The 24,184-nt window shown below is 42.6% G+C and overlaps 2 protein-coding genes across 2 annotated transcripts; one reads left to right on the top strand and one right to left on the bottom strand.

The window, feature by feature from the left end:
* Positions 1–1,582: 1,582 nt before the first annotated feature.
* On the top strand, positions 1,583–10,688 carry LOC311258048 (uncharacterized protein; the record flags this gene model as incomplete). The annotated part of the gene is made up of 9 exons (XM_084354095.1): positions 1,583–1,829; positions 3,317–3,422; positions 4,118–5,058; positions 5,459–5,527; positions 7,078–7,180; positions 7,785–7,983; positions 8,093–8,199; positions 8,525–8,697; positions 9,388–10,688. The coding sequence occupies 9 exons, from the start codon at positions 1,583–1,585 to the stop codon at positions 9,582–9,584; spliced, it is 2,142 nt and encodes a 713-aa protein (XP_084210221.1). The 3' UTR covers positions 9,585–10,688.
* Positions 10,689–12,182: 1,494 nt separating this feature from the next.
* stx6 (syntaxin 6) lies at positions 12,183–20,485 on the bottom strand. Its single transcript, XM_084355261.1, has 8 exons — positions 20,279–20,485; positions 18,593–18,762; positions 18,418–18,512; positions 18,157–18,216; positions 17,830–17,958; positions 17,584–17,690; positions 17,110–17,204; positions 12,183–13,555 (listed from the first exon to the last, which is right to left on the bottom strand). Exons 1-8 carry the CDS (start codon positions 20,311–20,313, stop codon positions 13,479–13,481), a joined length of 768 nt encoding a protein of 255 aa, XP_084211387.1. The 5' UTR covers positions 20,314–20,485; the 3' UTR covers positions 12,183–13,478.
* Between the last annotated feature and the right edge of the window lie 3,699 nt (positions 20,486–24,184).

Consider the following 24,184-nt stretch of genomic DNA (forward strand, 5'->3'; position numbering starts at 1 on the left):
AAAGGATCAAAAATCGTAATCGTGGACAAACAACAATATTGCTTTGAAGCACACCGGCAACTTCACAACTCCAAATATTACAAGAAAATTCCTTCCACCATTCAACATCACACTCGTGAGAAAATCTGTCCGATCATCATCTCCCTATACCGCAATAAATATATCACGGCTAAACAACGTAACTTTTTCTGTGGCCCGGATGACCCTCGCCCTCGTCTCTTCTATCTACTGCCTAAAATTCATAAAGACATTTCCAGCTGGACTGTCCCTGCAGAGATCCCACCTGGCCGCCCAATAGTTTCAGATTGCGGCAGCATCACTTACAATATTGCGCAATACCTTGACCACTTAGGCCCCCTTTCCACACGCCATCCCTCCTACCTTAAAGATACCTATCATTTTCTGGACACCATCTGACCCATTACTGTTCCCACCGGCTCATTTCTTTTCACTATCGATATCGACAGTCTATACACAAACATCAACACACACATGGGCCTCCGGGCGGTCCGTAGTGTCTTTAACGATCATCCTGACCCCACCAGACCAGATTCCCACTTACTCAACCTCCTCGAGATCTGCTTAACCCATAACGACTTCACCTTCAACGATAACTGGTATCTACAGACGGAGGGGACCGCTATGGGCCATCGCTATGCTCCGGCCTACGCAAATATTTATATGAGCATGTGGGAGCGGGAAGCGCTTATCAAATGCCCCTTACAGCCTTCTTTTTTCTTTCGCTACCTAGATGACATCATCGGCGTCTGGCCACACACTCAGAAAGATTTCCTTCATTTTGCGCAAATCCTCCACACCCACCACACGGCCATAAAAATCAAACACACCCTGGACAGCTCCTCTGTAAATTTCCTGGTTACTACAATTAGCTTCTCCCCCATTTCACCGTCCGACCAATCGATGATATCCAAAGTCTACTTCAAGCCCACGGACACACGCTTTATTACACAAAACCAGTTATCACCCGCGCCACACTTTTCCAGGCATCATTAAATCTCAAATCCTCCAATTTCACCGCATCTGCTCCCGGGAGTCGGATCTACACTAGGCCATATCCACTTTGTTCAATATCTTGCGCAAACGTCATTATTCAGCCCGCTTCCTTCGTCAGATAAAAAATACAATGCTCGCCACACTCAACCCGACTGCCGCATCACAAAATTCAGCTGATGACATACAGACACTACATCTGGGGCACCAGTGGGCACCCACATCAGACAATCATCACCAACGTGCGCTCCCTCCTCCTCCTCCTCCTCCTATTCCCCCGTTCCCTCCCCCTCTGGCAGAGGACGCACCTACTAAACTCACTCCTCTGATCACTACCTTTTCCCATACGCAAAACCGTCTTCATCACCTCCTCAAAAATAACTTTTCACATACACGTGACCAACATCCCCCCCTACAAAACTATTCCGTTATCTCAGCCCTCCGTAAAAATCCTAGCCTTCGGGATATACTGGTTCGGGCAGCCTTCTCAAATCAACCACTCACCCGTCCTGAACATCATTGGCGCCTCCATCCGCAAAAATTCATCATTAATTCCCACAGCAAACGAGGCATGCCTATTATACACTCTCTGTCTCTCACTACACCGAACATTGTTTATGCAATCACCTGCAAGCGTTGCGGACTCATTTATGTGGGCGAGACGGGCAAAACCCTGCTGACCAGGCTGAAACAACATCTGGCCCTGGTCAGCAGGGGCCACCCACAATCCAACGTCGCCCGTCACTTCCAGACCCACTCCCCTGACAATCTCTTTATCACAGGACTGGAATCGGACCCCAGCTGGACCAGCGGACAACGTAAACGAGCCGAACAGATTTGGATTACGAAACTCAACACTACCTCACTTTATGGACTTAATTAACATAAATATATCACATTTACTCCCCTCATGCCCGCGACTATCCTTATTTTATTTTATTATTTATTTTTTATTTTTTATTTTATTATTGTTTTTTCTCTCTTCCCTCCATTCATCCCATAGACTATCTGACACCTGTACATACATATAAATATACTTACACATAGAAATGCATCTGCTTGGATAGATTGCCTCTCCCTCACCTACATCTACATGCAGTCTTTATCCTACCTACCTATACATATGGGATCATATAACATATTTCTCTGTGTGCTCTATTCATACATGTGTGGTGTGTAATATGTGTTTTATTTCAGCCTTTATACTCACTCTACAGCCTATTACAATTCGAATAAACTAGACTCATTGTACTCTGTATAAGTCTCCATTTGTTTTATTTATCCTCCTTTGTTTTTTTCCCCCCCTCCTTATTTCCCCCATCACATTACAGATACTGTGTGTCTTTTTTCCTTTTAGGTGACAACATCATTATTGAGTCACACCCATATGTCCCTATTCAATCCACCTGGCTCCTTCCTACCACCACTCGAATTTCCCTTCTCTAACTCTAACTGAGGAGAAGGGGACAGGCTCAGTTTCCTTCACTACACCAAATTCGTCACACATGCAGAGGGTTTCGCCCTGCATACGACTATGCATCAATACTGCGTCATATCCATAGCACCACCCACTAGACACAGGAAGTCACTGAAAATGTCACTGTTGTGTTTTCAGTGACACGGATCCCATTTAGGTAGGACTTTTCCACAGGCAACGGGTGAGCGCACATCTAGTCGCGCGCCCTCTGAAGGCACCACGGCCTGACGTATGTGGGTTGACGGCCCGTTCATCACTGCTTGCAGTTTTAATTTTGCGTGGTTCTGTTTGATTCTGTTGAGTTTGTTGGTTTCATGGCTCCAGAAATATGTTTGCTGTTTTTCGTACGCCAAACCCTCAAAAGGTCACCTGTGCCTCCTTCGCCTGCAAGCTTGTCCATCACATATTTATTCTTCTCTCATGTGATTGGATGACAGTTTCTTTGAGCCAATGAGAAACAAGAATGTGATGCACCATTGGCCATCTTGTTTTTCCTTCAGGTTTTATTTTGCACTATTCTGAGATTGAACACAGACAAAAAAAAGGTACACTCAACCACACTTACACAATACACAACTCACACACGGTAACACACATGCATGCACACACAGTAAGACACACACACACACACCCACACACACATAGTGTGAGTGAGTGCTGATGTAAACAGTCTGTGGTCTCGTCAGGTTAATTAGTCCTGACGAGCTGCTCAGTTTAATCCTCCTTCCTCTGTCACACAGACCAATCAGACGTGCTGATGTCATCCTCTCCCCTCCCCCACCCTGTATGTGTGTGTGTGTGTGTGTGTGTTCAGCCTCTTTGTGTCAGCCCGGTTGCCGCGGCAGCAGCAGTTTGAGGACATAGCTTGTATGAAGCGTCGTTGCGTTCCTCTGAGAGCCGACCACAACCTGCTGACCCCCGACACACACACACTGTGAGTATACACACAGATGCATGCACACACACACACACACACATATAAATGTATCAGTAAAGTATTGATCATTGTTCTCCTGATGACTAAATCTGAGCTGTTATTTTCTGGTTCTGTTTAGATCCTCAGTCACTGTTGTGATTCATTGGTTATTTATTTTTAATGTTTTGCACTTTTTGAAATTGAACCAAAAACAAAGTTTTTCTTGAAGCACACTCAGATTAATTGTCCTGATTAGTTAGTTTGTAGTTATAATAATAATAATAATAATCTCTATAAATGTTTGTTTTTTTGACTTGTGATGTAACTTGTGATGTGATGACACAACCAATCACAGCACAGTCGAGACACTGTGGTGTGTTTACACACAGTTTGATGAACCTGTGTTGACTCCAACACACCTGCAACACTTTGACTTTACTATCCTGCATGACAGGTGGACGTGAACAGTGAGGTTACAGGAACAAACTGATGATGTCACACTGCTCAGCTGTGTAAACATCAATAAGCCTCATTAAATTAAAATGGTAAACAAGTAAACAATCACCTTCACTTCTGAACCAGATTTCAAATGAGGCTGTAAAAAAGAGCCTGCACCGTTTGACCTGCAGAGCCACGAATAAAAACAATGTTACTGTTCTCAGTACTCTGATCCCAGTCTTACTGTCTGGACTCTAACTGTGCTCCATTCAAAGGTCGGGGGTCAGGCTGCATCCCGTTGTCCAGGTGAGGACGGAAGTTGCAGCCTCCTTATCAGGACACCTGAGTGACTCGTCCAGCAGCAAACCAGCTCTTGGGTCAACAAGGCGTTGCCCCCCCGCAGCATCTCCGACTCGTCGTCTGCGATTTGAGGATGAGACGGAGATGGAGGCAGAGTCTCGGTACCTGGAGCGACAGAGGAGACGGGTGGGGCAACGAGGGACAGGTGTCCTTGTCTCCAAACCAGACCTGAAACTGTACGTCAATGGCAGGGCGACGGCAGTGCCACAGGGGGTTCAACATGTTGTTGATGGAGAGCAGAGAGGATGGACGCTGGCAGGGGGGACGGATCAGCTTTACTCCTGTGGGACAGTCTTAGGAGATGGAGTCAAACTGAACCTCCATCTACACCCATCTGTACCTGAAGACCGGGGGCGGAGTCTGCATAGGTCCCGCCTCAACTTGAGGACTGAGCCAATCAGAGAGACGTACATTGGTTCTGTCACACCTGGTGAGACAAGCAGGGGAGGGGCCAGAGATCAGCATCTTGCTAACAAGCAGGTGAGGAGGAGGATGATTGAGGTGGAACTTAATGGAAACCAGGTGAACCTCTCTCATGCCACACCGACCACAGACCTGCCAATCAACCCCTATGCCCCCACTCAGCCCTCAGATTTAGCCCCGCCCATCTCCAAAGGTCCCTCCTTCTTGTGTCCTCCATCAACGATGATGTCACAGAACATCAGGCTCAATGGCACAAAGTCAGAAAAGAATCTGAGCCACGAGGAGCGAGAGAGACCTGCAACATCCAGGCCCCACAGGGAGCTCCAGTCTGGGGCAGAGGTGAATGAGAGGAGCTCCTGTGTGGAGGAAAAAGGTGTGGAGCTCAGGATGAAGAATGCCTCCTTCTTCTCCTCCTCCACCTCAGGGACAAAAGGTGAGAACATTTACAGACCTGAGACGACAGGTGAGAACATTTACATACAATGTAACTTCATGTAGACAGAAGTACATGTATATATTTAAGTGTCTTCACTTGGTGCTGATCACTGTATCACATAAAACAAAGTCATCAGACTACAGTCTGGTGTCGGGGTGGAAGTCAACTAGTTGAGAAGTCAGATTACTTTTGTACTTTTGCCATCATGTCTGATGGGTCACAGCCTGTAAACAGACTGATGCTTAAGTGTAAAACACTTCTGCATCTTCTTCTTTTTCACAACATGTGTTGTATATAAATGTTAAATCCAGACAGAGTTAAACTCCACTAACAGGAGTCATCACATTATCTCCTCAGCGGCAGTTCACCAATTCTCCGCCGTTGTTTGTTCACACAGAACCGAGCAGCTCCGGCGTAAAGACCTATGTAATTCATACAGCAAGCCGGCGCCACGGATCCAAAAGAGGTGTGATGGTACACATCAAGATGATGACGTCTGTGTTTTTTCAACGCGTTTTCTCCACTGTCCTCCTGTTAATCTAATGTACCAGCTGACTGTTTATTATCATATGATGCTGTTATAATGTGTTGTGATTGAGATCCTGACCCACCAAACATCCTGGAAAGTGACAAAGTTGCGTTTTTCACTCTGAATTACATAATTAAATAATTACCATCAGTCAACAGGACACTGTCTGACTCTGTCAGTCGCGGGAAGGGAGGCTGTTTTCTGGGGGAAAGTTCACAGCAGTCTTGGTCGGGAGGGCTGACCGTCACAGACATGAGGACAAACAGGAGGACAGACATGAGGACAAACAGGATGACAGATAGGAGGACAGACAGGAGGAGAAACAGGATGACAGATAGGAGGACAGACAGAATGACAGACATTTCACCACATATAACTGCAGCATTTTTACCTCTGACTCTACCTCTGACACTACATCTGACTCTACCTCTGACTCTACCTCTGACTCTACCTCTGACACTACATCTGACTCTACATCTGACTCTACCTCTGACTCTACCTCTGACACTACGTCTGACTCTACCTCTGACTCTACGTCTGACTCTACCTCTGATACTACCTCTGACTCTACCTCTGACTCTACCTCTGATACTACCTCTGACTCTACCTCTGACTCTACCTCTGACACTACCTCTGACACTACCTCTGACTCTACATCTGACTCTACCTCTGATACTACCTCTGATACTACCTCTGACACTACGTCTGACTCTACCTCTGACACTACCTCTGACTCTACCTCTACCTCAGACTCTAATCAAATCAAATCAAATCAAATAAAATTTTATTTGTATAGCCCAAATTCACAAATCACAGTTTGCCTCAAAGGGCTTTACAATCTGTACAGAGACGACACCCTCTGTCCTTCGACCCTCGATTCGAGTGAGGATAAACTTGTCCCCCAAAAAAAGCCCTTTTAACAGGGAAAAAAAAATGTGGAAGAAACCTCAGGAAGAGCCACAGAGGAGGGATCCCTCTCCCAGGACGGACAGACGTGCAATAGATGTTGCATGTACAGAGCAGATCAACGAGATCACAATGTATACAATTATAATAGATGGTTGACAGGAATGAAAGTACATAAAGATGTATTACAGCAATAATAATGAAATGCACATAATGGAAATGTGATTACTAGTAGTAACAGTAGTAGTGGTTAAGGGTAAGGATAGTATGTAGTAATGCATTACAATAATAGTAGTGGAACGTATGTAACAGAGATATGACTAATATTAGCAACAGTAGTGGTGGGTGTCAGGCAGGGCCATGGCAGTAGGCGCATCCACGATCAGGCAGGGCCATGGCAGTAGGCACATCCACGATCCACGACCCGGGCGCGACCAGGATCCATGGGAGCCTGTAGGACTCTACCTCTGATACTACCTCTGATAACTTCCTGTGTTCTTCTGATGATTCATCTGAATTTTTTGATAAAAAAACAAACATATTTGGAAACACTAATATCTCGTCCTCTGGTTGGTTTACAGCTGAGAGCCTAGCCCCACCCACTTCAGACAGCAACGACAAGGGACAGGTCAGGCATCCAATGAGAGCAGAGCTTCACAGCAATGACACTTCACCTCCTGAACCGTGAGTTTAATGCCACCACTAGAAGTCCAGACCCAACCCTGACCCAAATGCATGTAGACTGATGTGTCTGAGCATCACTATGTCTGTACTAAACAGTCCAGCTCATAATTTACACCACATTACATTAATTTTATGATTAATGAATACATTAAGCAACTTACAACAAGTTCATTCAAACCACTAAGAAGCGGTGTGGAGGGGTGACGCAAGTCTGCAACATCAGCCCCACCCTCTTCAATATCTATATACACAGACATGATTATAAGAACAATCACCAGCACCTGGTCTCAGTCCGACTGAAGAGGGTCTTCATCAGAAACTGGACCTTCTCCATCAAAACTGCCATTACAGGAAGTCTGTGATCCACCTGCAGGTGGAGTCACACAGGAAGTTGGTGGCAGCTTTGATCTCTAACACGCTGCATCTAGGTCTCTGGATACACAACACTGATCTGATATCAGTGATCTGGTCAGCGGCTGAGACTGAATGAAGAGTTTTACAGCTGATACACACAAACAAAGTGGATTCATGTGGATGATAACTAGTGTCCTTGGATCTTCAGTCTCAGTGTGATCTGAGAATGAGTCATGTCTGTTTCCTTCAGTTTCATGAGAAGAGATGAATCCTCTCGTCTCTCTCTGCGACGTCTCCTCTCCACCGTCAGACTGAGCAGGACTCGAACTGGCAGCCTCGACCGCCTCAGCTCACAGCCCCGCCTCTCAGCACCTGACCCCGCCCCCTCGTGTCCCAGGAAGTCCTCAGGCCTGTTGAAGAAAACTCTGTCAGTCCAGGCACTGAGTGTGGTGAGAAGATCTCCTTCTTCTCCTCCTTCTTCTTCTTCTTCTTCTTCTTCTCTTCCTTCTCCTCCTTCTCCTCCTCCTCTAACCTGTATCTTTAATGTCTGTCCAGCAGGGGTCGCCCTTCTTGCAACTGAGGAAGTCATCATCAGTTCAGACTGTTGTGTCGGAGCAGAAGAAGAACAAGGATCGTTCTGCTGACTACAGACCAGCTGCTGATCAGTAAAACACCACTTTTTGATTTTATTGTCTGTTTCCATAGAAACTCAGATCAGCCAATCAAAATGTAACCAGTCACACTTTCTGTACTCACTGGCCGTGTTCCTGTCTGCCTGTCCTCCTATCTGTCTCTCTCCTCCTGTATGTCTCTCTGTTCCTGTCTGTGTCTCTCCTCCTGTCTGTCTGTCTCTCTCTCTGTTCCTGTCTGTGTCTCTCCTCCTGTCTCTCTCTTCCTGTCTGTCTGTGTCTCCTCTCCTGTCTGTCTCTCTATCTTCCTGTCTGTCTGTGTCTCTTCCTGTCTGTTTGTCTCCTCCTGTCTGCGTCTCAGGTTCCTGCAGCGTTGTCTCAGTCTCGAGGATGTCGGTTCTCCCAGTTCAGTCCGTTCAGTCGGTCGAGTTCTTCAGGTTTGTTCTGACGGAACAATTCTGTTGGAAATGAGTCGACCGAAGAGCCGAAAGTTCGGCTTCATAATCTGCAGAGGGAGAGGACGACCCGACTCTGGTACTGTACACTACTGTAAATACTACAAATAATACTGCAAATACTACTGTAGCAGGAGAGGGAGAGGGCGACCGGACTCTGGTACTGTACACTACTGTAAATACTACAAATACTACTGCCAATACTACTGCAAACACTGCAAAAACTACTGAAAATACTACAAATACTACAAATACTACTGTAAATACTACAAATACTACTGTAGCGGGAGAGGGAGAGGATGACCTGACTCTAGTACTGCAAATACTACTATAATTACTACTGTGAATACTACAAATACTACTGCAAACACTGCAAATACTACTGTTAATACTACAAATACTACTGTAGCAGGAGAGGGAGAGGACGACCTGACTCTAGTAATGCAAATTACTACTACTAATACTACTGTACATGCTACTGTAAATACCACATATACTACTTTAAATATTACTGTAAATACTATAAATATTACTGTAAATAATACTGTAGCAGGAGAGGAAGAAGACAACCTGACTCTGGTTCTGTAAACTACTGCAAAAACTGCATTAATACTGTGTTAACGGTGTATTAACAGTAGTATAACGTGTGTTCTGTAGGTGTATTAATACTGTGTTAACGGTGTATTAACAGTAGTATAACGTGTGTTCTATAGGTGTATTAATACTGTGTTAACGGTGTATTAACAGTAGTATAATGTGTATTCTGTAGGTGTATACGTGGAGGACATGGTAGACAGCAGCACAGAGAAGTTGTATGCCGGCCTCCTGGCGGTTGGAGATGAGATCCTGGAGGTGAACGGGGAGAAGGTGGCCTGCCTCAGTCTGGACCAGGTGACCCACCTTCTGAGCCAGGACACTTCTGCCACTGTACGGGTGCTCCGACACTGGAGGACGCCTCCACGTTGACCACAACACTGACTGCAACCACAGCCACCATCATGACCACAAGTCATCCTGACAGTAGCTTCCTGAGCTTGAACTGAAACACGTGAACAAAGCAAACCAAACCTTCTGAACCACTGTCTGCTCTGAGCTGACCACAACATGACTGAGACAACAACCTGTGAGCGGCTGGTCCAACCAGGACACCCACAGGACCCACCTCCACCTCCACCTGGGAGGGCAGATGTTGGACCGAGTGGTTGGTCCAAACAGGAGTTTAAAGTTATGACTTAACTATCACCTGAAAGTCGTTTTATCTGCTGCTGTTTCTTTATATCTAATCAACATGAAAACAGGACATCAAATTTTCCACCTTGTGTTGTCACAGATGTACAGGTACATGTAGATCCATACAGGTGAGGGAGGTCCACTGCAGTTTGCACTGATGTGATCAGAAGTGATCAAAGCGAGATGTGCAGTAAAGTGATCAGCTGTGAAATGACTCTGGTAATATTTATTAGAGCTGCAGGTGTGATGAAGTTTGTTGTTGTTAACTTCTGTTTTGTTGTTGTTAACTTCTGAACAAAACTGCAGAACATTTGTTTTAAAATGCAGAATGAGCTCTGTCCTGCCTCTAGTGGCAGAAAACATCCACTGTAGCTTCAGGGGGCAGAAATGACTTCATTACAACTGTTGGACCAAAATAATGAGATGATGACCAGGAGAATTCGTGTGTTTTAACAGGTCAGCAGGTTGATCTTGTGACTCTGAGCTGCCGTCAGCTTTAACAAACTAATCACATCATAGAAACCTGCTGTTTAACGCAGTTATCATTGTTGTACTCAGTTACTTGGTGTCGCATAAACTATTACAGTGTTTTAGGAAACTCTGCAGTATTTCTGTATTTTCATATGTTTGTTATATTTTCAGACAAATTAAAGAAACGATAAACTGAAGCTTCATGTCGCCTGTTAAATGGCTCTGAGGTGGAGGGATGAGGCAAAAGATAAATAATGAGTTTATTTATTGTGTTTGTACTTCTGTCACAATATGTAATGAGTCGACACATATCGATCTGAATGCCTGATTCAGGAAGCAGCTTCAAAATAAAAGTCTGAGTTGACTGATTTTGAGATTTTAAGATGAAGAGTTTTCAATTTCAGAACAGCTGCGTTTGTTCAGCCTGAGTTCAACATCAGTGATGCTCTGATAATCCGTTGGAGCTGAAATATGAAGTTTATACTGTTACATTGTATTCAGTATAATCCACATTCATCATTTAACAGACTTGGATTCTTAACTGGGTGATTCTACCACCTGTTAGGCTGCATTCGATTTTTTAATGTATTTATTCATCTGTAATCTGACTGCAACAAAATACAAGTGGAAGCAACTAAAGATGAAAATATGGATCAAACAGGTCCGATATAGTTTACTTATTGACCTGTGCTTGATTCTACAGTCACAGTCCGACCCAATTATGTTGATTCTGGTGATGAACTGTTGTAAACATGAGTAAGTTAAAACTGAGTGTAAATTTTCTACAACATCTATTTTACATTTAAAAATCTTGCTCAACAGAATTTATTTCAACAGTCACTGAAATTCTGGCTCAGGCTCAGCAGGAGGTGACGAGTCAGTTAATTATATTAATATAATTATCACTGTTACTGGTAACTCAGTCAGTTACTTTAGCATTTTAGTTACTTAAGTAACTGACCCTGAGTTTAAGTTACCTCTTTCTATCTAACAAAAAACTGAGATGACTGAACAAACTCAGTTTTCACTAACCTCCTCAGTCAAAAAGTGATCAGATGTTTGAACTGCAGAATATAAACTGCAGTTACAACATTTATAATGAAAACAGTCAAATCTAAGACGCTAACGAATAACGAGTAAAACCCAAAACACATCACAATATATCACAAATTCTCAAAGAATAACTTCTATAATGCTGATCAATACTAAATATGGTGGTCTGAAATGAAATGGTTTTAAAGATCAGTCGGATTTTCTTTTCTGAATCTGTTTATTGAAATAAAAATTACCTGCTGACACAAAAAAACATGATGTGGACAAAAAATAGAATAAAGACAGAAAATATTTTTCATTCATCCATCAATATGAGAGTTTAATTAAACTGATCAATAAGACAGTTTAGTTAAACTGATCAATAACAGTTTATGGTCTTCATTCAGCTGTTCAGTCATTGGTCTGTTCTGCTGGTCCGATTCATGATGTGTCATTAAAATGTAGAGTGGTTATCATTAGTATCATTATTATTTATTGTCAATTAAGTATTATTAAAGCTGTGAGGAAACATTATGAACAATGTTTAAATAATTACAATTATATACTAAATGAAATACTGAACAATCTGCAGTTTTATGTAAAAGAAGAAAAACTTTCTGCTTAATTTGTGAAAATCAGCAGAATAAAAAAAACTGCTCTGTTAAGAGAACACTCATTAAATCTTATGAAAAATTAAATTGACATTTTTATCCAAAGAAAAATAAAAAATAATCTTTTGATGGAAAACTACTGGATGGATTTACGAGTTAGTGTTAAATCATGTCGACAGAATAAACACATTAAACAAAAGAAATCATAGAATCAGTCATCTCATCATTGATTTATGTATTTAATTAGTGTTATTTCCATCAGAGTTCACAACACTGTGCTTTTAATTTGGTAGAATAGTAACAGGAAATATTTTATGGTGGGGGACGATGCGATTGCCTGCTTTGTTTTACAGCTCACCTGATTTCAACTAATTTATATGAAAGAATAAGTTAAGTCACTCGTTTACCTTTAGGTATTCGCTTCCTGCTGCCGTTTCACATTAAAAGCCTTCCAGACGTTCACTACAGAAAGGCTTTTATTGCAAAGGAGCAGCAGGAATTGTGTCTTAATGACAGTTTAACAGTATAAGAGTCCACTGATCAATAAACTGATCAATATGGTACAGGAAAATAAAATAAAAAAAACAAAATAAACTGTTGGAGGAAACTAATGACAAAAAAATAAAACATTAAACATCAGTCACTTAAAGTCATTACAACAAACGCTTAGTGTTAACAGAAAGATCACAAAAACAACAGAAACTGGACATTTTAGTGTTTTACATCATTTCCTCAAACCTCAGAGTGTTTACTGGGTGTTTACCCAGGATTAAACCTGAACTAAAGCAGGATTAAACCTGAACTAAAGCAGGGTTTAATGGATTAGAATAATAAAAGTGGATGGAAAAACCTGCACTTAACTGGAGCTTAAACTGTAATTAAACCAATTATAAAACAGGATTCACTGGTTTCAATGTAGAATTACACAGAAGTTAACTGGAATTAGATTGAAGTTACTGAAAGTAAAACTGAGAAGGAGTTCATCTAGAGGTAAACTGGTGTTAAGTAAATTAGACTGAAGTTTAATGGGAGTTAAACTGGAGTTAAACTGGTTATTTTCAGCCCTTTAAATAAAACATCAAACATTAAAACACCAAACATGTTTCCACGTCTTCGATATTTTTAACAGTCAAACACTTAAAGAACCAAAAGTGCCTTAAAGTCCCACTCAGGGGGAGGAGAACGCCCAGGGGAGTCCAAGAGTCTAGAAGAGTCCAAAAGAGTCCAGAAGAGTCCAGTACACTTCAGTAAGGTCTAGGAGAGTCCAGGAGACTACAACAGAGTCAAGGAGAGTCCAGGAGAGTTGAAGAGAGTCCAGAAGAGTTCAGTAGAGTCAATGAGAGTTCAGTAGAGTTCAGGAGAGTCCAGGAGTGTTCAGCAGAGTCCCGGACAGTTCAGTAGAGTCCAGGAGCGTTCAGTAGAGTTCAGTAGAGTTCAGTAGAGTCCAGCAGAGTCCAGGAGAGTTCAGCAGGCACAGCATTAAGATGAGTTCTGTGCTGATAGGAAGAGTCATCAATCAGATGACGAAGAAGAGGAGGATGACAACGAAGAGGATGGTGAGCAACACGCCGATAGCACACCACTGACGACGATCTGCAGAAACACAATTAACAACTTTCAACTAAATATGACAACCGATAACTATAACTACCACCAACTATAACTACCACCAACTATAACTATCACTAACTATAACTATCTATAACTACCATCAACTATAACTGTCACTATCTATAATGCACTACCTATAACTATCACTAACTATAACTACCACCATCTATAACCACCACCATCTATAACTATCACTAACTATAACTATCTTTAACTACCATCAACTATAACTATCACTATCTATAATGCACTACCTATAACTATCACTAACTATAACTATCACCAACTATAACTATCACTAACTAGCACGATCACCAACTATAACTATCACTAACTATATCTATCACTAACTATAACTAACTTCATTTCTTACATAGGCTCAGAGTATTTGGAGTCTGTAAAAATATTATGTTAATTTTCTACATAGCAACAATTGAGTCAGTCCTCCGTTATGGTATCACCAGCTGGTTTGGTAATCTAACAGTTAAATCTAGAGCCGAGATTTCAAGCCTAGTTAGAACTGCAGGCAAGATTATTGGAATACCCCCCCTTAATCCACAGGACCTTTTTGAGCAGGCGACTATAAGACAGGCAAATGCCATTTTATCAGACAGTGCTCATGTATTGAATTGTGAATATGCTCTCCTGAATTCTGGGAGGAGATATAGGCTTCCGTTGTGCAGGCACAATCGATACAAACATTCTTTTGTTCCTGTATCAACTACGCTTCTTAACAGCCTGAAATGAATGCGATGGTTCTGAATATGGAAATGAATGTACCAACTATATCACCAACTATAACTATCTATAACTATAATTAACTACAACTAACTATAACTATATAACGCACTAACTATAACTATCACCAACTATAACCATCAGTAACTATAACTATCACTTTCTATAACTATCACCATCTATAACTATCACTATCACCAACTTTATCTATCACTAACTATATCTATCACTAACTATCACTAACTATAACTATCACTTTCATTAAAGACCCAAGAGGGCGGCGCCCACGGATCGCGAAGCCCTGTGTTTCTCCAGATTTTGTGAATTAGTGGTTATCTGCTTGTTTGTTTCTAGTCTTTTCGCTAGACACAGTTTAGCGTACATATCGTACAGCTGACAGGAACTTTTGAACATCGGTTCCTACAATTCGGACAACTTAATCGGCAAACTCCCAGAGATTGCCAAAACAGTGGGACCAGCCAGCTCCGCTCTACCGACTGGAAATAACCACAGGCGTCGTCGAGATCGTAAACAAAGACGGGGGAGGTGAGAAGGGCTAAAAGCTAGGCTAAAGCTAACTCCTCATCAGCTCTCTCTACCAAGCCTTTTCCTCGCCAATGTTCGGTCTCTGCCGAACAAAATGGATGATCTGCGGCTGCGGATCACCACCCACAAATGGACTATGGACTGCAACATCATGATTTCCACTGACACCTGGCTCAACAGCGACGTACCCGACAGCGCTATCGAGCTAACGGGGCGCTACGTCCTCCGAGCAGACAGAACAGCTGTTGACCAGAGGTGGAGGTCTGTGCATTTATGTTAACAAAACTTGGTGCATGGACACTACCATCATCAGGAGTCAATGCTCAGCTAACCGAGAGTATCTCATGGTTAAGTGTGGACCTTTCTATCTGCCCAGAGAGTTTACATCTACCGTTGTGACTGCAGCTTATATTCCACCCGATGCTAATGCTAAGATTGCAATGAAAGAACTGCATACTGCTATTAGCAAACAACAGACTCTCCATCCCGAGGCAGCCTTTATTGTTGTGGGTGACTTCAATCACTCCAACTTGAAGACTGTACTACCCAAATTTCACCAACATGTCTCCTGCCCCACCAGAGGAGACAAGACAATGGACCATGTCTACACAAACATGGCTGATGCCTACAAAGCTGTCCCCCTCCCCCACCTAGGTCCATCTGACCACCTCTCACTGTTCCTTCTGCCTAAATACTCTCCACTCATCAGACGTGTTAACCCACAGTGAGGACAGTCAAAGTTTGGCCAGAGGGAGCAGACTCTGCACTTCAGCAGCGTTTTGAAAACACTGACTGGAATATGTTTGCCACTCAGGCCACCCTTGACTCCCACACGGACATCGACCTATATGCCTCCTCCGATCTGGACTTTATCAACTCCAACATCAACAGTGTGTTACCACCCTTAAACGGATCACCACATTCCCTGATCAGAAGCCATGGATGAACAGAGAGGTCCGACTCCTGCCGAAAGCACGTGACACTGCTTTCAGATCAGGTGATGCTCGGGCCTATAGCTCATCCAGGGCTATCCTGAAGAAGGGCATCAAAAAGGCCAAGCACAGCTACAAGCTTAGGATCGAGGAACCCTTCAAGAACAACTCTGACCCCCGACATACGTGGCAAGGCATCCAGGCCATCACAGGCTACAAACCCACCAACACCTCCTCTCCATCCAGCGACGCCTCCTTACCTGATGAGATTAACCACTTCTATGGCTGCTTTGACAGGGACAACAAGGAGGTGGCCATCAAGGCTGTGCTCCCTGCAGACCACCAGCCCCTCACACTCTCTCCCACCCACGTGCCTGCGGCACTGAGCAGGGTTAATGCACGGAAGGCTGCTGGTCCTGATGGTGTCCCCGGACGCGTCCTCAGGGCCTGCGCTGTGCAGCTGACTGAGGTCTGGACTGACGTATTCAACCTGTCACTAGCCCAAGCAGCTGTCCCCGCGTGCTTCAAAACCACCTCCATCATGCTGGTGCCAAAACAGTCCGCTGCAGCGAGCCTTAATGACTTCTGCCCTATAACCATCACTAACTATAACTATTACTAACTATAACCATCTATAACGCCTTGATCCCACAGGGTACGTTGCCATGACGACACGTGTGTGACGCAGTTTTGTTTTGTCCTCCAGGTGGGTTCAGGTCCCACTGGGCCGGTTCAGAAACTGAGCGTCACGTCAGCCTGATGTTGTCGACTTGCTCAGACTGTGTTTGTTTCTGTCTGAGTACATTATGTCGTTACGTCCTTTCATTTAAGTGTGTTTATTGTTACTATTTGTGACTGTGTTGTGCTGTGGTTCCCCAGTCTGCACAGGGTGTTTTATTTTGAACTGATGCCCTATGCTGTTCCTGTGTCTGACTTCCTGTCTGGCTCGATGTGCTCAGTGCAGCTTGACGTGGCTGCTGTCTGCCCCGGTCAAAAAAAGACTTGGTGTGTATTCTCCAAGGAGAAGAGCGGAGAGATGCTGCTGCAAGGTGCTGTGACGCAGCCGGAGGAACCCTGAATGTCGGCTAGAACAGCTGTGATCAGCTCTGGAACACGATGCCGTTGTGTCTGATGGGATCAGGGAGCTTCATCAAATCAGAACACAGCCTGACTCCAATATTGGCCTGTTATTAATTTAAGTAACCTGCTGTTTCTGATACCTGATCAATACAGTTAGAATAGGCAGGCAGCACTGAACATAAATCTGGTCTAACAGAAAGGTGATGTATTTCTGTCTCTACTCCAGTAAAAACAGATTACCGCTGGTCATGTGAGACACTTTGGCCAGTTTCTTCATGACGTTGTCCAGTCGGGACTGAGTGTTGTCCACCTCATGACTGAAGTCGTCCAACATCCTGCAGGAAAAACACAAAATTAATCAACAAATCACAACCTGTTTTTAGGGTTATGGTTTCTCAACAATTTTCACTTATCTGATCCATAACTGCACCATCATTTTACAGTATATTTGCATTAAATCTGCAGTATTTGTACATCACTAAGGTTTTTTTGTTACCACTGCTAGTGGGTACTCTGTGTAATGATGTGGCCTAACTGGTATTGTAACTTTTTTATACACTTTTAACTTTATGGAGTTCATTTTAATCTTGTGCTGCTGCTGAAACTGCATCTGTCTTATCTGATATCTGAGTGATCGGTCCAGGACTGATGTGAATCTGCTCTGAGGACTGAACTTCTCAGTGATAACTAAAACTGAATATGGTGGATCTTTACACGGCCTGTTCGTCCAGCTCCATGCCGATCCTTTCTGACATGTTCTTCAGGACTCCGATTGTTCCCGACACGAGCTCCAGCTGTTCATCCTGCTGTTCCGCTATCAGCTGATACAAACACACACACACACACACACACATTATATTTAAATCCAACAATTTCATGACTTTTTTCCTTCGTATCCAAAATATTCTCATATCTCTGAGCTCTGTGATTGGCTGTTTTATTGGACAGGTGTTACTATACCTGCTGCTGGACCTGCTGTTCCTCTATAAATTGCGAGTTGGCATTCTGCAGTTGTCGGTCCAGTCGGCTGTATTTATCAGGACCGGGCTGCCAGATCGGACCCTGAGCACTGTGCTCACCAAGCAGAGCCTGAACATCACAACACAAAAACACACTCAGACATTATGCTTCAGCAGCAGCTTTACATCCACACAGGTACCTAGACGGCCATTACTATAACCTCCAGGACCCCCTGGGACCTCCAGGACCACCTGGGACCTCCATGGAAATCTTTTGGTTCTTATTTGTTGAATCAGAGGACAGATCACCTGAGTTCAGGTGAGTTACCTGTTTGTTCTTTCTGTCCACCGAGGCAGACGTTGGACTCGACATCTTCTCCTTCATTTCCTTCAAGACAAATAAAGTCTGCTCAGTCAGCAGCCAATCAGATCAAACCAGTCTTCAGACTGGTTCAGTCTTCATTCACCTCGGCCAATCACATCATTTTCAATCAAATTGGCCAGTAGCTGAGTCATGACACTGGGGTATGGTCTCTTCACCTGAGCAGGTGACAGGTGAGTGTTACCTGCTGTTATAAATAAAGCGTACCTTGACTGTCTGTCTGGTGCAGGTGATGAAGGCCTTCCTCTTCGTCAGCTCAGCTGTGTCCAGGTTGAACTTCTTTGGGTTGGATTCAACGATGCGTTCACTGACAGTTAAGGAACACGCTGATCTCTAAAAGTTTAACTCAGAGTTCAAACACGTTGTCGCTTATAAAGGATATTGATCGTCTCATCCAGGTCCTCCAGGTCCCACTCAATGGAGCGCAGGCTGTTCCTCAGCTCATTGGTCGTCCAGTCCATCTCCTCCCTGGAGGCACCGCCCCCCTCCTGCAACAGCTCGCTCCATCTGTGATGGAGACTCTGCGCTGCATTCACTGCCTTCTGGACTTCACTGTTAACAGACAACATATTAACAGCTGACTCCACGTCCGTTGTTCAGACCTATTGAAGGGAGCTGATTGAGCCTCAAATTGCTGATTTTACCAAGGATCACTTGAGACACTTTTCTAGTCAAAGTAAAGAACCAGTACTTAATCAGTACAATATACAGAACAGAGGCGATTCATCGGTACTGGTAGGACTTTCAGTTATCTTCTGAACTTGGCTCTGACAGTTGCCGATGGCTCCACCGACCGCGGGTGATGTCACCATCTTGCATGGAGGTAACGCTGAGTCAATCATCATCATCTGAGGCCACTTCTGCTGAAAATATCTAAATCCTCTTAATCTAAAGTGAACAAACTGACACAGACTTTAGTAACTGCTGTACGTTAACGTTAGATATGCAGCAGCTATACAGACTTTAATTAACGTCACGTTTCTCAATGTAGACTAACGTTACATCAGAGGTTATTCTCCACTCCATGAAATACCGTCCACACATTACTCTGGTGAGGGTCACAAAATATGGGCTGACGTTAAATCTTCGTGGCCCCGTTGTAACGTTAAATGTTGCAACAGCTGATTTTACCGGAGGCTGACGAGTGTGGCACTCAAGTCATATCTAGTCTCACATAGCCAGACCTCTCTCACCCGGCCCGTTTCAGTTTATCTAGTCTCGCTTACATAACACGACACCATCACCTCGTCCACAATGGGGACAGGACACTGAAGACAGCCGGGCAGGAACAGAAACCTTTCTGTTAACGTTACTTAGTACTGTTCTGTGACGCTCTCGCTTCCAAATAATCCAGCTCGAGTTTCACCAGAACTTTTCACCGAGAGGATCGGATGGACCAGACCGGGCCCTAATGTTCAGTTCAACAGTTTTAATAAAGTTAATAACAAAGATTGTTCAATTTCAACAGTTACATAAAAAAAAGAAATAAAAACATTTAAAATATGACTATAGGAAACCATGTTGTACCAGTCCAACTTTCAAAAATTAATCTCCATTTTAATTAGTTTTATCCTCCACCTTTGACAGGATGACTGAAACACACACACACACACACACACACAGGCTCGGATCAATAAGACTGAATGAGTCCTTTAAGCTGCCATGTGTCTGATTAATGACTCATTTAATGATAAACAGGAGCACGTGCTGCTGAACGAAGATATGAATTATAACAAATATAAACATGTTTATCATTCACAGATAATAATAACAACAACAACAACAAGCTGACTTTGACTACTGTTTACAGACCTGACGCTAAGATCAAAGCAACATGCTAACATGCTAACTCAATCATTAAACACTGTTAGCTAACGTTAGCACAGTGGCAAGCTCTCTGTTAGCTTAGCGGCGAGCTAGCTGGCTGTTGTTTAACCTCAAATCAAACTGGTTCTTGTCGCTGCGGCTTCATTGATTATCGATTAGCCATCAGCTCTCCGCAGGCTAACACTAGCCGGTAGCCCCCTATTAGCATTGGCTTGGTTAGCACGGTTTATACACTTCTGACCCCTTGACGACGAAGAACGGGTCTTCCATGGACATGTTGCTGGTTCCGGTTCAGTCACAGCGGCGCTCCATTACGGTAATCCGGATCAGCACCGGATCCGTTTAACGATCTGAACTTTATTCACTTTAACTCGGATTAAACCGAGTTTATCTCCATCAGCCCTGCTGCCGCTTTGTTTACATGCAGCGGCGGCCTCCGCGGCGGAAACGACCCGGTGACGTCACACACTCGATTGTGTCGTCACCAAAAACAAACAAGTAAATAAATTAAAAATTATGAAATGATGATGAAAAAACATGAAAATAAGACCAGGTGTAGTCATTTAATAACAAAACTTAATAATAATTAGGTTCGAAGATGTTGATGATGACTCAACTGATCAGCTGATCTGTGTCTGACTTCAGGCTAGACTAATCTACAACGCATCTATACATTATATACATCTATACATCATACACATTATACACATCTATACATTATATACATCTATACATCATACACATTATACACATCTATACATCATACACATTATACACATCTATACATTATATACATCTATACATCATACACATTATACAAATCTATACATTATATACATCTATACACCATACACATTATACACATCTATACATTATATACATCTATACATCATACACATCATACACATCTATACATCTATACATCATACACATCTATACATTTATACATCATATACATTATACACATCTATACATTATACACATCTATACACCACACACATTATACACATCTATACATCATACACATTATACAAATCTATACATTATACACATCTATACATCTATACATCATACACATTATACACATCTATACATTATACACATCTATACATCATACACATTATACACATCTATACATTATGTACATCTATACATCATACACATTTGTTGGTACCCACAGATGAAGTCATTCATTGCGGATTTCAAAATGGACTCTGAACTGAACTCAGTGTCCCAGAATTCCCCTTTCTTCACACCTAGGTGCAAAATTCAGCTTTGAGCTACTATTGGTCAGGGTGACAGACCCCCCTCTGATCAGAGAGTCAAAACTCCAGCGCCTTCCTTTGTTCTCTCTCTTCTCCACAAGCTCTCTTCTCCTCAAGCCTTTCTTCTCCTCCAACTTCTTATCCTCAAGGGCTCCTCTCAATCTCCCCCCCCTTAAAATACTTTTTAACCCACATGTTGTCTATTTAATATTGCACAAGAGTGAATGTTGCCAACCTCTACTCTGTCAAGAGCTCCAAAATCCTTCGACCATTACTAGCTGTTGTGGTAATATTGGTTGTAGTTATTAAGTTAATTATTAATCAGAGTTACAAACAGTTCAGTACCTTTTCTGAGACTGATTTGGTGAATTGGCTATATTTTCCCTTCTTCAAGGGTGGTGCCCCAAGGTGATCTAATGTAAATTGGATCTTATTAGTAATCAGAATTAATAATTATCCCTGATAATCATTAATTATTATTGATAGCCAAATTTAACCCAAAACTCTTGCATGAAGCACTACATTATGGTGCCTCCTGTGATGTGAGCACAACACATTATACACATCTATACATTATGTACATCTATACATTATATACATTATACACATTATATGCATCCATACATTATACGCATCTATACATTATGCACATCTATACATTATATACATCTATACATCACACACATTATACACATCTATACATTATGTACATCTATGCATTATATACAGTATACACATATACATCTATACATTATATACATCCATACATCATACACATTATATACATCTATACATCATACACATTATACACATCTATACATTATGTACATCTATACATTATACACATCTATACATTATATACAGTACTGTGCATATGTTTTCAGCAGGTGTGAGAAAATACTGTAAACTAAGGATGCTTCAAAAATGGAAGTGTTAATATTTTATTTTCGTCAATTAACAAAATGCAGTGAATGAACAGAAGAGAAATTTGAATCAAGTCAATATTTAGTGTGACCAGCATCAGCTCTTCTAGGTTCACTTGCACACAGTTTTTGAAGGAACTTGGCTGGTAGGTTGTTCCAAACATCTTGGAGAACTAACCACAGATCTTCTGTGGATGTAGGCTTCCTCACATCCTTCTGTCTCTTCATGTAATCCCAGACAGACACCATGATGTTGAGTCTGCAGAAATGCAGCCCCAAACTTACAAGGAATCTCCACCATGCTTCACTGTTGCCTGCAGACACTCATTATTGTACCGCTCTCCAGCCCTTCGGCGAACACACTGCCTTCTGCTTCAGCCAAATATTTCACGTTTTGACTCATCAGTCCAGAGCACCTGCTGCCATTGTTCTGCACCCCAGTTCTTAAGTTTTGGTGCATAGTTGAGTCTCTTGGCCTTGCTTCCATGTCGGAGGTCTGGCTTTTTGGCTGCAACTTTTCCATGAAGACCACTTCTGGCCAGACTTCTCCGGACAGTAGATGGTGTACCTGGGTCCCACTGGTTTCTGCCAGTTCTGAGCTGATGGCACTGCTGGACATCTTCTGATTTCGAAGGGAAATGAGCTTGATGTGTTTTTCATGCTGCACCAAGTTTCCTTGGCCGACCACTGCGTCTACGATCCTCAACGCTGCCCGTTTCTTTGTGCTTCTTCAAAAGAGCTTGAACAGCACATGTTGAAACCCCAGTCTGCTCTGAACTCTTTGTCTGGGAGAGACCTTGCTGATGCAGTATAACTACCTTGTGTCTTGTTGCTGTGCTCAGTCTTGTCATGGTGTTTGACCTGGGACATGAAACTGTCTTCCACAAGCTCACCTTGGCAGCAGAGTTTGGCTGCTCCTCACCCAGTTTTAAGCCTCCTACACAGCTGTTTCTGTTTCAGTTAATCACCGTGTTTCAACCTACATGTTACATTGATGATCATTAGCACCTGTTTGGTGTAACTGGTTGATCATACACTGACTATAATCCTACAAAACCCCTGACTGTGTGCAGGTGTACCTATAAGAACTGATGCTGGTTTGAAGGCAGAGGGTAGTAACACCAATTTGATTTAGATTTTTCTTTTGTTCATTCACTTTGCATTTTGTAAACTGATAAAAATAAACAATTATTATTTATATTATTGAAAACATTCTTAGTTTACAGCATTTTTTCACACCTGCCTAAAACTTTTGCACAGTACTGTATATATATATATATATATATATATATATATATCATCTGTTTGGTATAGCTGAGCATACAGATCTGTAAATCATCTATATACACACACAATAGTGTATATCTATCAGAGGTGGGAATTGTGGAGTCATCAAGTCATCTCCATGCCATGTATTTGTTCTGCTCAGTCACTGAACCAGGTGCATTCACTAATTAGCTCACCTTCCTGGCTGAAGAGCTGTGCTGATCGGACTCAGCTGGTTTAGTGCATGAACAGAACAAATACATGGCATGGAGATGACTTGATGACTCCATAATTCCCACCTCTGATATCTATACATTACAAACATCCATACATTAACATGTTTGTGTTTGACTCTCCTGTGGGAAGTCTGTGGACGACAGAGAAAAATATTTTTGTTTTACAAAAAGTTTTTTTCCAACGGAAAAATTCAGGATGTTCATCTGATCTGATCTGATCTGATCTGATCTGATCTTATCCGATCTGATCTGATCTAATCCAATCTGATCTGATCAGAACATTTATTGATCACCTTTAGGGGAGATTCAGATTGACACAGCAGCACAAGGAAACAAACAGTAGAAGTGTAGAAATGTAAATCAAATTAAAAAAGTAAATCTGATGACTTTTACAAATCATTTCTCTATTTTCAACACAGGTTTAAGTAAACACTCTGTTTGTCCAGCAGGTGGCGGT

This window comes from Pagrus pagrus (genome assembly GCF_965226575.1).
Source record: "Pagrus pagrus genome assembly, chromosome: 6".
Taxonomy (NCBI): domain Eukaryota; kingdom Metazoa; phylum Chordata; class Actinopteri; order Spariformes; family Sparidae; genus Pagrus; species Pagrus pagrus.